Genomic DNA, 15,569 nt, shown 5'->3' on the forward strand with positions numbered 1-15,569 from the left:
GTTAGCTAGGCACCTGCCTATCAATGAAAAGTCTGTCGGGTCCGCTAGTATTATATAAATCAACTCTGGATATGAGAACACATCATTTTGTACTCTATTAATATTAAAACCCTTAATCGAGTAGCCACTCTTATTTGGCTCTTAACTGCATATAAGCTCAGTTGGAATTAAATTTACAGTACACGGTACAAGATGATTTTAATGTAATGAAAAAAGGATCATCATGTTTTTACGTAGATATGGTGCGAACACATTAAAAAATATTATTTAATTTCGATCTCGTCGGGAATTGAATCCGAGATGTCATGCATAGTAGCGACACGCGCTAACCACTACAATACGAGGTGGAAACATTTTGTTATCCACTCAATGTTGCAATCATGATTACAGACATAATATAATCAAAGCCAATCAGGAATAATAAATAGTGATCCCTTTTTATAACCTTATCGCAATTAATTCCATATGTCTCTTATGAGCATAATACCATATGTTTACACTATTACGGGATTGTATTATGTAGGAACCGCGAGTACTTACCTAATTCATTTATTTATTTATTTATATATCGTCGTTACACAAGTAAAAGTGACCATTTGCAAAAATGTCGGAATTGAAATTATTGACTTTTTAACATCGTATTAGCATAATGTTTGACTGGTAAAAATGCCAAATCGATCCGACACCCAAAAAAAATAGTTTTTAAAATATGTGTCCATTTGATAGAAGCTCACAGGTTTTTGACAAGTAAAACTGACCAAGTAACAGTTAGTCACTTGTACATGTAGGTAGATGTCACGAGTGAAGAGTTAGTTAAGAGTTAGTAGTTAATAAGTTAGTATGCGTTTTGTATTTGACAGATATGGTATTTTTTAAAATAAAAAGTTAATTAATAAAATGTATTATTTAGATTATTACGTAACACTGTTTAATTATTTATTTTAAATTTCTGTGTTTACTTAACCTTTATAAATATTAAAAAATCCCAAAAACATAATTTATAATTATAAAATAAAATACTACCTCCCTCGAAGAACGAAACAAAAATGATTATCTGCAAAATTTCATGACAAATTTTACAGGCAAAATTGACTAAGTTTTAATTTGTTATTTATTTATTTAAAAGTGATTATTTTTTAAATTACGTTTATATTTTACATTAAAGTTGAAAGTACCGTGCATAAAATGTATAATTACCAACCACCTACTTGAAAAATCTGATCTTTGAGAAGCAATTGAACTCCAGAAAAACACTAAAATGGATCCCCTGAACATTATTGATTTTGTCACTTGGTCAATTTCTCTCGTATGCCCACGATATATGTATAATGCACATCATTTTTCAGCTATTTCTTTTCCGTCCAAGCTGCTAGACTTTGGAATGAGCTACCTCTTCATATAAAAAATGCACCTTCCTAGCCATAAGCTCTGTAAATGCCTAGACTTTCATATTCCCGTCTCAAAAATGTTTTCCCTCTCTGTTGAAATAAATTTAAAGGTAATTTTTATTTAATTTATGTATCTTTTCATGTATATTTATGTCTTTTTAGTATCAAAAATGTTTTCCCTCTCTGTTGAAATAAATTTAAAGGTAATTTTTATTTAATTTATGTATCTTTTCATGTATATTTATGTCTTTTTAGTATCAAATTACGACCAACTCTTTAGACCAGTCTGTTTTTCGGTTGGCTGGAAGACATTGCTTTCAGAAATAAATCCACCATAGTACTTATTGTACTTGAAGTTTTAAATAAATAAATAATCTTCGCGATTGCGATTGTTACATGAAGGTAAGATGATCAGTCTTGCGCTTCAGGTAAAAATCGGGTTGTGGTCCCGTGGCATTACTCTGGGCTCTCGGGCCAACTCGATTTCCATTCACCCAGCTCAAGTCATTTACGACTTTTAGGAAATGGTCTGAAAATTCAAATATTTGAGTAAATAATAAGAACCAAAAAACGTACAATTCCAGGGACTTTCAACCGTCCATGCGCTCAGTAGCTGCAAGACTTGTTGCTATCTAACTTCCAACTTTATAAATTTGATTTTTATTTCGTTTTTAAAATATCACTTAAACTCTAAACTTCATTGTCAAATAAAAAAATAAAAAAAATAAATGTAAATAGGGGCTAGATTTCTTATTGTCCATGCGCTCTGTAGCTGCAAGACGTTCTGTTATCTAGCTCATTTATATCATAATTGGAGACGAGGAACTAGAATCATTGATATTTTTTTATTGTACAGCGCCCTTGAGGTGATTTTCACAAAAATGGCGCTATATAAATTATCCATACATGACTATGAAATATTCTAGTGTAAAAACACTTACACAAATAAATATTTCATATCTGTTCTTCATTTCTGTTGCAATCCAGTCTTTGTCTTCAGACATTTGGACAAACTCAAAATATTGTGTATTGCAATAATCGTTCAATTCGTAATGTAGCATTTTACCCACCCCGTTATCTCGAATCACAGCAACCACCGGTGGGTGCACCGGCGGGCAATATGTCGCATTGTTCTGTCCGCGGTGTCATGTCCGCGATAAGCCAATAAGCGCTAATGATTGAGTAAACATATTTATGCGATTCCCTCCATCCCGCGCGACTTTTGGCCGCGAGTGTACGGCAAACAGCGGTCGAGTGGCGCGATAATGGACTATCAATACAACTTGTTAATGAGATGTCCCAGAATAATAACGCTCCAACTCCGCACTCTTTTGAAATACGCGGTTTTCACGCCGTGTGAAGAATTTTTTTGAGTAAACTTTTTTTTAACATGAAAAACATACGTGACGAAAAAAGAAAGAAAGGGGAGTGGTATTTTATTGATAAAACCATTACCATATTGTATTTTGATTATATTTATTTATTTACTATTTATTTAAATCTGTTGCAACGGAGAGGTAAAACATTTTTGAGAAGGGAATATAGGAGTCTAGGCATTTACAGGGCTTATGACCTGTCATTGGCCGGTTTAAGTGGCCACTTTACAAATTGTGTAACATTCACCATTCTGCCTATGTTTGAACATCCACATTTCCTCAACTCTTCCATTTGTTGACTTTTGTGAAATAAAAGATGTTACTACATTATCTCTGTTAAAATCACGTCTGAAGAAACATCTCCTTTCTCTTCCTTAATCTTTCCCCCTTTCCTCCTTTCCGCTTTCCTCTTTTTTTCCTTTTTCCTATTGAGTAATGGTTTTGATTTAAGGTAATTTTTTACGTTTATTTCTATTTTAATATATCTTTAGCTTTTTAATATTTTTTTCTATTGAATATGTTCTGTATCTTGAATTATAAAAATGAAACTTTTATTTTATTGGTTGGTTGGAAGAAATTGCCACTTGGCAATAAGCTTGCCAATGTACAAATAACATTACGTACAAAAAAGTTAAATAAATAAAATATAAAATAAATAAATAAATAAAAGAGTTGAAACCTTTATCATGTCTTTTACTTCACAAAAGTCAACAGATGGAAGAGTTGAGGAAATGTGGATGTTCAAACATAAGCAGAATGGTGAATGTTACTCAGTGTGTAAAGTGGCCACTTAAACCAGCCGATGACAGGTCATAGGCCCTGTAACTGCCTAGTCTCCCATATTCCCTTCTCAAAAATGTTTTCCCTCTCTGTTGCAACAGATTTAAAAATGAGCAACTCCCTGGGGAGAAGATTCAGCCAGTCTGCAAGCGTTTGGACATACTCAAGGCATTGTTGTAATATTTATTTATTTATTGACGGATTCACGCAGTCCATTCTAACAATGGTAAATACAATTTCTTATAATAAATACAGGTACTTATCAAATAAAATATATGTAAATAAAATTAAAGCTAGGACGAAAAAAAAATTTCCACCTCAAGACAAGATCCGGTCTTTCTTAGTGATTTTTTAAATCTAAATCTAAAAAAATATAAAGACGTAGGTACTCAAAAAAAGTCCAGATCTTGTCTTGAGTTTACAATACGACACAATCAGGACATTGGTGCGTGCAAGTTATAGTTTGTGCTGCGTGGATCAAGGTATTCCTTGATCAATTTATTATTTCATTATTTTTTTTGCACATTATTATTTCGCAATTTATGTAATTTTGAGCGGTTAATTAATTAATTTCTCTTGGGTTTTTTTTGTTATTTCGACAAACTAGTATTTTTTAAATTTAAATTATACTTTCACATTGTTTGTTTTCTTTTTTTTATACAGAATAATGTTCCCTCACTGGGGTGGGGTGGTGTCCCGTGCCGAGGGAAACATTTTACAAAATTTGAAACATGCCTTAAATTAGTTGTTTAACAAAGTTAACATAATAATATTTTTAAAAAAACGTAATCAATCTAATTAACCTAATTATCATTAACACAATAAACTATATAAACTAAAATTATCATAAAAAACATAACCAATTTATATAGACCAAATTTCGTAAACAGTACACACATTTTACTTATTTGGATTGATGTACTCCTCGATCCATGCGCAACCCACCTCCACTGTCCATTTCTTAATAGCAATTTTATATTGTGAGAACTTACTAATTGTCCTTATGGATAATGGAAGTAGATTGTACACTTTAACCGAGTAGTAGGCCATTCCTCTTCGACCGAAGGTTGTATTAATTTTTAATTATTTTTGCAGCATCAGGGTGGAGTATCTAGTAACTCTTGTATTTGAGTTATGGAAGGCAGATAATAATGTTAGTGTGCGTGTAGTAACAGAGCTTTTACATAAAGTTGTTTGATAGCTTTAACATTAAGATTTTCGAATATACCGAGGGAACTAGTTCTGATTGGGACTCATAAGATATTTTTTATTAAAGCTTTTTGTGCAATTATTATTTGTTTGATCAGTGTGTCATTTGCATATCCCCATCCAATTATTCCATATTCCAAAACTGATTGACTTATTGCGTATATACTTTTACAAGTTCTTTTAAGCTTATTATATTTCTTATAGTTTTAAAAAAGTAAATTTGTTTTTTAATTTTTTTCTTTATGTGTTCGAATAGGATACTCGTATCTAAACAAAATATAATTGTCTTTAGTGGACTTGGACCGCTGTTATTCTGCGTCCCCTAAATGGCGTACTAGAGGCGTAGGATTACTCGTATATAGAACGGGGTGTATGTCTTTTCTTATCTTCCCCGAATTTAAATCACTACAAATCTGAAAGTTTACACGGACGAAAAATACTGATTGATACAAATATTTATATATCGACCCTTCCGACGTATGATATCGTAACCCACAAACCGTCGATTTGGTCTGTATATCATTACATCTTTAGTTCCTTCGGAGAAAAAAATCGTAGGTATGTAGGATTAGGTTGTTGAGGGTTGGAGCTCCTACCCCAGTTAGAGATTGACAGAAGACACGAGTTTGTTGTTTGAATGCATATTTATTTAAAAACATTTAAGTTTGTAAGTGAAAATTCTTGATGGAAGTTCATTGTAATTTATCATAGAAATAAAAGACTAGTGATACTTACATCCACAAATTTGGTATATCCATTGATCGGTTTCATCGCTTTCGCTACATCTTCGAGACTGGTTACTTTATTAAAGAGTTTAATGTATTTATACAAAACAGAAGTAAGGATAGAGAATTCAAAATTATATGAAATTAATTGAAAAAATACAATTATATTTATCTTATGGATCATTAACAAAAAAATTCGGATTAACTAATGAGTTGATATAATGCTCTTTTATTGAGTTTAAGTATATTATTTTTATTTTTAGTGTCCCATCCTTCTTTAGTGTGGTTTTTGTCAATTATGATTTCCGAAAAACAAAGGGTAAAAATTCATTAATAAAAATATATTACAATGGGTATAGTAATGGAGAATGCACGTGTGTTATCTGTTCATTAAGTCATTCTACTTAAGCTTATAAAAATAGCATTACAGCAACTCATTAGTTAAATAGATTTTTTGTTGTTAATGATCCTTAAGATAAAAATAATTTAATTTTTTCAATTTACTTTCTTTTTTGAATTCTCTATCCTTACTTCTGTTTCGTATAAACACATTAAACTCCTTAATAAAGATATTAGTTTCGAAGATGTCGCGAAAGCGATGAAACCGGTCACTGGATATTCCAAATTTGTGCATATTTATTACATGGGGAATAAGATACAGCACTTATATGGCGAATAAGATACAGAACTTCTAACATTATAAAAAAACTGTAAGCATTTTTATTGATTTATTTTTTTATTTGATATATTTTATTTATAATTTATTTTTTTGTTTTTTTAAAAATCTATTTTATTTATGTTATTTATTTTATTTATTATATTTATTTTATTTTATTTATTTGTTTTATTAGTTTTCTTTGTTTTATTTATATTATTTATATTTTTTATTTTATTTATTTTATTTATTATTTTTATTCTATTTATTCCATTTATTCTATTTATTCTATTTATTCCATTTATTTCATTTATTCTATTCATTCTATTTATTCTATTTATTCTGTTTTATGTATTTTTCTATTCATTCTATTTATTCTATTTATTCTATTTTATCTATTATTCAAAGTACAAAGTTTGTTCTATGCTGATCGATGAACAGTACTCCATTGTTTTTCAACCCACAAATATGAAATTTTTGAATATGGAATTTTTCCTGTCCCAGAAATGATGGCACATCGATTATACCATTTAGTATGCCGAACATATTATATATGGGCCTTGATTATGATGAAAAGATAAAGACGTACTACATTAACAACGACTGGCGGACATTACACGTGATACGTGTATGACAAAGACGAAGCTCTCTACAAAGCCAAATTCAGTCGAAGGTCTCTTTCTAAATGCCGACGTACGATCTAATATATTGCCGGGTACTGTAAGTACTTATATAACCAATTTTCTTCGTACTATGGGTATTTAATTTATCTATCATTTTTTCATAACGAATTATGGATTCTTTTAGCATGTATATTACACCGATTCCTTTCTGTATTTATTCTGTCATATACTATCATTTCACAGCGAAACGTCATAAAAGCTCCCGGATACATAAAGAGGTTGTAAAGTACTATGTGCCTGGCGTTAAACACGAAGAAACCAACTCACCAATTGAAAATAAAACCTGGCCTCCGACTACAATGAAAAAATATGTAATTTACCGTTGCTTTTTTTATCTCGAATTTTCTATAAATTAACATTAAAAATGAAAATGAAAACTTCATATAAATAAATAAAAAGCCAAACGACGGCCGACATGAGCATTAAAATTTTACTAAAAATAAAAATATTGTAGGGAAGTATCACGTTCTACGAATACCGATAAAAACATGTGAAATGAATTTAGAAAAAAATAATTGAATTTTCAACATACAAATAAATATTGCGGAGAAAAGTTCTCATACATGATTTTTTTTATTAAATTGTTCAAAAATAGGTATGTACAAAAACGTGACATGTTTGGCCTTGACAATTGTGAAGTCAAGATTCTTAACGATGTTCTATTCAAATTTAAACGGTCTTAAACAAAATTCATCATTTAACCGAATCTTGACGTATTAGGAGGATAGCCAATGTATTGAACAGTTTCGCGGGAATTAAAAATAATAAATTAACGATATTATCTTTGGTACTAATAAGTACCTACCACAAAATATTTCGTAGACCATTATTACATTAAAATTGTTATATAAAAAAGGAATATTTCCCTTTTAATATATGTATATGTGAAATAAAGTTATTTTTCTGTATTTTAATATAAGCAGGCGCTATACGGATACGCTTCTCATCCTTAAAAGACAAAAATACTTTATTTATTAGTTCCATATGTGGAGCATAGAATTCATTATTTAAGTACACCTCGATAATGAAGCTTGTATAGCTTTGAAACCGGTCGGTAGAAAAAAAAATAAGTGTTTAAAAACAAAGTTGTTTTAATTATGTTATTATAATGAATATTCACAAAGTTAGAGCGTCGAATATAAAATTTATATAAATTTAATATTAATTAATTAAAAAAGAATAAGTTCGAAAACTCTGCTAAATCTATGTTCAGAGAACAAAGGTTTAAAGGTGGTTTGCATCGCAATATTTCACTCTTCTTGGACTGACAAACGAAGCGTAAGACTGATCATCTTATTAACATAATACAACAGAGATGAAGAACACTTTAAAGAAGGGAATATAGAAGTCTAGTCTCATTGGCTGGATTTTTTTAAAGTTTTTTTTTTACAATATACATAAGAGGTAAAACGGAGTATTAAAAAAATAAAGGATTTTTACATAGCAATAAAATACATATTAATAGTAAAAATAGTAAACAAAAAATCCCAAATGTTCGTGGGTATACAAGAAAATGTTGATGAATTTTTGCTCCCAAAATAGACAGTTATAATATTTTTATGTGACATCAGCAAGAGAAAATAAATATTCTGTAAAAGATTATACGGTATTTTTTTATTCTTTTTAAAAAATGAAATAAAAAGTATTAAAAAAAACATGAAAATATTCCTTATTATTAGAGGGCAACAAAACATATCATGGAAAAAAAGAGTTCACATCTTTAATTTAAATCCAGGATAGTGCGTGTTTTATAAAAGAAGGAAAATTTTGAAAGTTTGGAATCAATGAATCAATGAAAGATTATGTGGCTACTTTACACACTGTGTAACATTCACCATTCTGCATATATTGGAACATCTATACTCCTTCAATTCTTCCATATGTTGACATTTGTGAAGTTAAAGAGCTGAAACCCTTTTTGTTGCGGGTGAGATTCATACGATTAAATTATTTCACCTACATACTAGGCAACGCCTTAAAATATTTTTCAAATAAGATACTTCTTCTTAAACTAGATGGATTTAGTCCAGAAGTCTAGTCTACAAAAATTTGGACAAACTCGAAACATTTTTGATCATCTTATCTTACGATCAAATGATCCAGATACTCCGCAATCGGAATTCAAATTCAGTGCTCCATTCTCCATTGAGTGCCGATAGCGAAATTACGATACGTTTCAGGTTGTATTTTTTTAAGTGTCGGTCGATGCGGCTTACTTTCATTCCGCATAGCACAAGCCATGTATATTATGTATATAGCAAGCCTATGGGGGGCGTAGGGGGGCCGGTTGCATTAAGCCTAAAAGCTTTAGGGGAGGTAGAAAGGTCTATGGGGAAAACGATATTCAAGCGACTTGTGTTATGACTGAAATTTTTTTCAGAACTCTCCCACCCCATCGACTCCGGTCTTTATTCCATTAGATTTTTACTAAAATAACTTTTTGCGTAAACATTTTTGAAAACGTAATTTATTTCTCTTTCCGCAACTCCGCTCAGTATCCCAAGATTTACTTGCTTTTTTACCAGATTATGAAAGGTTGAAAATATTTTCAGGTAACGCGTCGCTCGCTAATTTATTATTAAAAATTCTATTCATACCGAAAGAGATTGAAATATTTTCAGTAAAATGGCGATGAAATTTGCTAATGAGTCTAAAATTAAAAAAAAAATATTTTTTTAAATATTATTTATAAAACATATAATACAAAAATTACATATTATACTCCCAGGAGTTATTAAAAACTCATTTGGGACCGTAAATAAGAAAAAACATTTTTTTGACAATACATAACATCATACAAATTAATACATCCGAAATAAAAAGAAAACATTATTGGATGAGAAACATAAAACACCATCTTATATAAACTACATTAATAATTATCACTATCAAAAAGATTTAAGAAATATTTTTTAATTGCGACACTTCTGGATTTTTTATTGAGTTTTTCGTGTCTTAGCTCATCAGGCAGTTTATTATATTCGGAATGGCCAATATTTTCCAAGGACCCACTGCCAAACTTTGTTGACCGAAACTTAGACACACGAAGATTCCTTGAATAACGCGTATTGTAATTATGAATATTATGACCAAATGTGTGTTTTAAATTTGAATGAGCAGAAAAGTTGATGATATTTAAAATAGTATTGGTTATATCATGCAGTGGCATTACCTTGAAAGGAAGTATCTTTGTTTGTCGGTAGATATCCTTGACACGGGAATCCCGTTTAAGCCGTGTGTTGTTTTGTTTCTTAGAGCTCTGTTCTGAAGAACTTGTGTTTCCGAGATCTGATTTTTGCTGGCAAAACCCCATATGCATGATAAATAAGATAGGTGGGAATGAATCAAAGCGTAGTAGACGGCAAACAAAACGGAATGAGGAAGCAAGCCTCAAAGTCTATACAATACGCCAGTTACGGGTGCTATTTTTGATTTTACATGCTCAAATTGGTAGCTCCATGAAAGTTTGGAGTCAATAAATAGTCCCAAGTATTTAGTTACATAGGTATTTTCAATATAGCCAGTTCCGAGAGAAATATTGATATTTAAGTCATGTTTGTTCCCAAAAAGCATGTAACATGTTTTTTTAACATTTATTTAGTAATTTTTTAACGCTCCTGAAACTGTAGGATTGTCGGGTTGTTGATGAGAGGCCGCTCCTACACTAGTTGGAGATGACAGAAGATAACTACGTTGATGATTCGATATGTACTAGGTGGATCAAAAAGTTTTAAATAATCCTAAGAGGTTGCATCAGTATGTACTAATTTATTATTTTATTTTATTCATACAAATACATGCATATTACAAAAAATTGGCCGACAAAATCTACAATAAAAAATAAATTGAAACGGCCTTGATAGTTGTGACGTAAAGATTCGTGACGATGTTCTATTTAAATTTAAACGGTCTTAATCAGAATAAATTTGGACAAACTCAAAATATTGTTGATAAATCCACCTGGTCTATTAAGAAGTATAGAAATTGAAAAAATAACATTTTCAGGCGTTGCCTAGTATGTAGGTGAAAAAATTCAATTAGATGAATCTCACCCGCATAAATAATGTTTTCAGCTCTTTAACTTCACAAACATCAACAGATGAAAGAATTGAAGGAATATAGATGTTCGAATATGGGCAGAAGGGTGAATGTTACACAGTGTGTAAAGTGGCCACTTAAACCAGCCATTGACAGGTCATAAGCCCTGTAGATGCCTAGACTTCTATATTACCTTCTCTTAAATGTTCTTCATCTCTGTTGTAATATTTTAATTTAAACAGAATTCAAATTTTAACCAAGTCTTGACGTATTAGGGGCATGGCCGATGTATTGAACCGTTTTCGCGGGAGTTAAAAATAATAAATTAAATAATATTATCTTTGCTACTAATAAGTACCTGCCACAAAATATTTCGTAGACCATTATAACATTAAAATTGTTGAAAAAAAAGTGATATTTCCCTTTTAATATGTAGGATTAAGAATTTGGGGGTTTGGTTGGAGTTCCTACCCCAGTTAGAGATTGACAGAGAAGACGAGGTTTGCTGTTTGATGCGTATTAACAACTAAAAAAAATCAATTTTTTTGGAAACTGCTAAAGAAGAACGTTAATTGTGACATCTTCGTATTCATTCGTCGATTGTTCCCTATTTTTCAAAATAAGCACCAAATGTTGAGTTAAAAATTATACCGAAGGCATTCAGCTATGAATCTATGAAAAAAAAGCCTAATAAAAATAAATTATTTTAACATCAAACCGGACATTTATTTGATGAGTCCTTATTAGATTGACAGATAACAAACAAACAAATGCACTTTAATAAATAAGATAAAATGACATAATTTTTATTAGGTCAGATCAGGTCACCAAACACATGTTTTTATTTATTCACGAAATTATATAGACTTACATAAGTCACTAAGATTATCGCTAAGTCGGAACGAAACAATCACAAAGCTAAATTGGTCGTTTTAGTATTTTAAAAAATAAAGTGAAGCGGCCATTTGTATCAGAATAAAATCGACTCAATCGGCTTTCGGACACTATATTGTTTGTCTGCGTTGCACACGAATTGCGTCGCTTCCGTACTGACACGGAACCTAAATTCTCTGAATAACAAAGAGACCGATGTAACGGTTTTGTCTTATTCCTATCCGAATGTTGATTTTTTTTAATGCCGAAAGATGGAGTTCATTGAAGTCGTTTTATGAACTCAACTCATTTTAAGGTTTTTTTAGTTAAGTCGTTTTCGTTCTAAAGGTGCGATATACATTTGCGAGTAATCTACAATAATGTCATTTTTTTGTTCCAGTTTTCCGTGAACTCTGGCGTTTCATGCGCTTTAGCTACCACTCTGCAGCGAGCCACCACTTCCGCTTTGCGTTACGCCACTTCCGCTGTAGCACCCAGAATGAATGACTTAGTCAGGTAAGACAATGAACTTTCAAATCGACATTTTTCTATTCGGAGTACCTACCCATTCAATTCTAATCGGTTGCGTACATTTCGGATAGTTAAGCTTTCTTCAATACTTATTTATTTATTTTATTTGTTATACCCTTTGATTTTTGTATGAAACATTGTTTTTTTGGTATATTTTTTTCACGTTTTGGCACTATGTTTAATGATGATGCTTAAATGCTACGTGAAATGTACTGTTATTTAAGGATAGGCCGGTTTTGCATGAAATTTGAGCACGTTTTAAATAATTTGTAGTAGGTAAGTCAGGATTGAGGGTTTGGTCACTTTTGCGTAGAGATAAAAGGCGGTAAAATTACCGCGGTATTTTACTGGGATTTTACCAGATTTTGGTAAAATACGGTATTTTTCGGTAAGAAACGGATTTGACGTACTAATTTTTATTTTTAAAAGATATTACAAATACGAGTGGCTTTGTTTTAGAACGCTTTACATGACTGCGAAAACCAGGTTTAGATCCATCGGGTGGTTGTCGAGATTCATTAAAAGTATAGGACGTTCAAGGTCATTCGGTATGTACTGTTTTCACTTTTTTAACCGTATATTACGGTATTTTACCAGGCTTTATGGTAAAATTACGTAATTTTACATCCATACTTTTGCGCTGACGGCGTCATAATATATTGTAGCGAAATTTCACTGAAACGCAAGTAGTTAAATATTGGTAAACTTAAACAATAGAAATATATAATTAAAATAATTTACAAAAAACATTTATTTCCTAGTAATAAATTATACGTAGAGAGTGGACTCCTTAGTTTTAGAAAATTATATTTATTTCAGTGCCTGAAATATGTTTACTTGTAGAGGGAATTGTTTAGTAATAATTTAAAACTTATTAGTAATAGATCCGATAGTGTACTGTTAGTTCCAGGATGCAGAACTAAGTTCGCGCAGAGGCGCTCCTTACATGTTGGTCCAAGATCCTTCAATCTTCGAACTAAGGAACTGCAAAACATTAAATCGCTGGTACAGTTTAAAGCACGTTTGAGGTCTTGGATTAACATGGAAGGAACAGATAGACACATTTCTTAAAAAAAAAAAAAATAATAAAAAAAAAAAAAATGCACACTGCAAATAAATCATGTTTTCGTTATATCAGAATATGTTAATTTGGGTTTTCTTTTATTTTTTTTTCTTTTCTTTTCATGGTCATGATATATCATATATATATGCTATAAACTTTTTGACAATTAACAATGGAATGGCCCACGCTCAGACGCTGTAGTCTTTGTGGGCATTTTTTCAAATTCATGTTATAGCTTAATTTTAAGATGTATGTTTCTAAAATGTATTTTTGTAACTATGTTTCTATGTAAATAATATATGTAGGAAAAAATAAACAAATTTAAAAAAAAATTAACAGTGTTTGAGTATGTCCAAATTTTTGTGGACAGGCTGGTCCGTTGGGAGTTATTTAGATTTAAGTTGCAACAGAGAGGGAAAACATTTTTGAGAACGTTATATAAAAGTCTAGGCATTTACAGGGCTTATGACCTGTCATTGGCTGGTTTAAAAGTATAACCTGTCATTTTCTGGTTTGGTTTTTAAGGGGCCACTCAAACCAGCCAATGACAGGTCATAAGCTCTGAAAATGCCTAGACTTCCATATCTCTCTTCAATCCGTGCCTCATATCTGAGGATGGTGATTTATTAAGTTTTTTATTTCTTACTTCTTGGCATGAACTTGACCAATTTACTACTATACTCTATTTTTTATAAATTTATTGATATTATTTTAACTTTGCTGGAATTCCTCTCGTCCATGCGCTTTGTATCTGTACGATGATTGGTTATATAGCTTTTATATATCAACTTTAAAATACCTAAATTTTGTAAACGGGGTCTGGAATTCCAATCGTCTATGCGCTTAGTAGCTGCAAGGCGTGTTGTAATCTTACTCCTTTTTGTTATTCATTTTTTTTTTTTTTTAATACACTAAATTTATTTGTCAATTTTTAAAATGTGTAAATGCGGGCTAAATTTCTAACTGTCTATGCGCTCTGTAGCTGCAAGACGTCCTGTAATCTAGCTCTTATCTGTTATATTTTTTTATTGATCTTAATTGAAAACGAGGAACTAGAATCCCAACCGTCCATGCGCTCTGTAGCTGCAAGACGTACTGGGATATTTATTAATTTTACAGCGCCCTTGAGGCGATTTTCATAAAAATGGCGCTTTATAAATTATCCAACTATATATATATATATGTTGATTACGCATGACTCCAGGCATGGCTCGTCTGTGGCTTACATATTACATTCTAAAAAATTTAATTAATTAACTTGCACCTATATGTAAGAGTATATTATTTTTAAAAAGACTTCGAGTTAAACCATTCCAATCCATCTTCATCCTGCACTGTTTTAGTGGCGAAGATATCTTCGGAAAGCCGGAAGATCTATCCCAAAGAATTCCAAGTCGTTTGACGAATTGTCTAATCTGCATATTCTGGATATTGGGGCATTAAAGCAAAAGTTGCTTTTAGAAGATTTAATAAATAGCTAATTTTGACTTGTAATGACTTGATTGGGAACATGAAAAGAATTTGATTATCTCATATATCACTTATAGCATTAAGTATTTTGAAAATGCATATAAGGTCCATCTCAGTTCTACGTTTCTGCAAAGAACAGACAGATTGAAAGATTGCTCTATTTCAAAATAGGAATAAATACCCCTTTGTAATCCGAGCAAAGATTGTCCTGTAGAATGGAGACCAAATAAGAGAGGCATATTCTAGATGGGATCGAACTTGTGAGCAATCATATATACGTAGGTCATTAATAAATAGTATTTGTAGGCCATTAGGCATATCTGCAGCTTAATCACAAATAACTATCGACCTGCTTAAAAACATGCTAAGCATTTGAGCGATCACAATAAACAATAATGAACATGCTTAAATTATCGCAGTCATAAATGGATAGTGGAGCTAGGTAGAAGTAAAATGGATTGTCTCATTCGCCCATACCAATGCTGAATCAACTGCTCCACAACTGTATGGCTTATGTTAGGTTTTTGTTGTTTTCATTGTGTGTTTTTTAATATAAATAATATAGATGTATATAAATACCTTGTTTTTAAAACTGTCTGAATATTTGTTAATTATGTTTGTTTTTTAAGTGAGTCTTCTTTGTTTATTCTCAAATGTAATTAAAAAAAAACTAAATTGTTAAGTGTCCTCGGCACGGGAAACCCCAGTGAGGTCACATTATTTTTATTATTAATTATAGTTTGTAAGCGAAAAAATATGAATAAATAAATAAATAAAT

The 15,569-nt window shown here is 31.1% G+C and overlaps 1 protein-coding gene across 2 annotated transcripts in view; it reads left to right on the forward strand.

Moving 5' to 3' along the window:
• The window catches only part of LOC148275389 (uncharacterized), a 57,662-nt gene extending 44,305 nt beyond the window's left edge, over window positions 1–13,357 (forward strand). For both annotated transcript variants that reach the window (XM_088235776.1, XM_088235777.1), the window contains one exon: window positions 12,128–13,357. In XM_088235776.1, the coding sequence (XP_088091902.1) occupies window positions 12,128–12,247 (120 nt within the window). In that variant the 3' untranslated portion in view covers window positions 12,248–13,357. The remainder of the gene's footprint in view (window positions 1–12,127) is intronic.
• The last annotated feature ends 2,212 nt before the right edge of the window (window positions 13,358–15,569 follow it).

The sequence above is a fragment of the Micrasema longulum genome, unplaced genomic scaffold (assembly GCF_059751315.1).
Source record: "Micrasema longulum isolate JH-2025_06_02 unplaced genomic scaffold, ASM5975131v1 h1tg001434l, whole genome shotgun sequence".
Lineage (NCBI taxonomy): Eukaryota > Metazoa > Arthropoda > Insecta > Trichoptera > Brachycentridae > Micrasema > Micrasema longulum.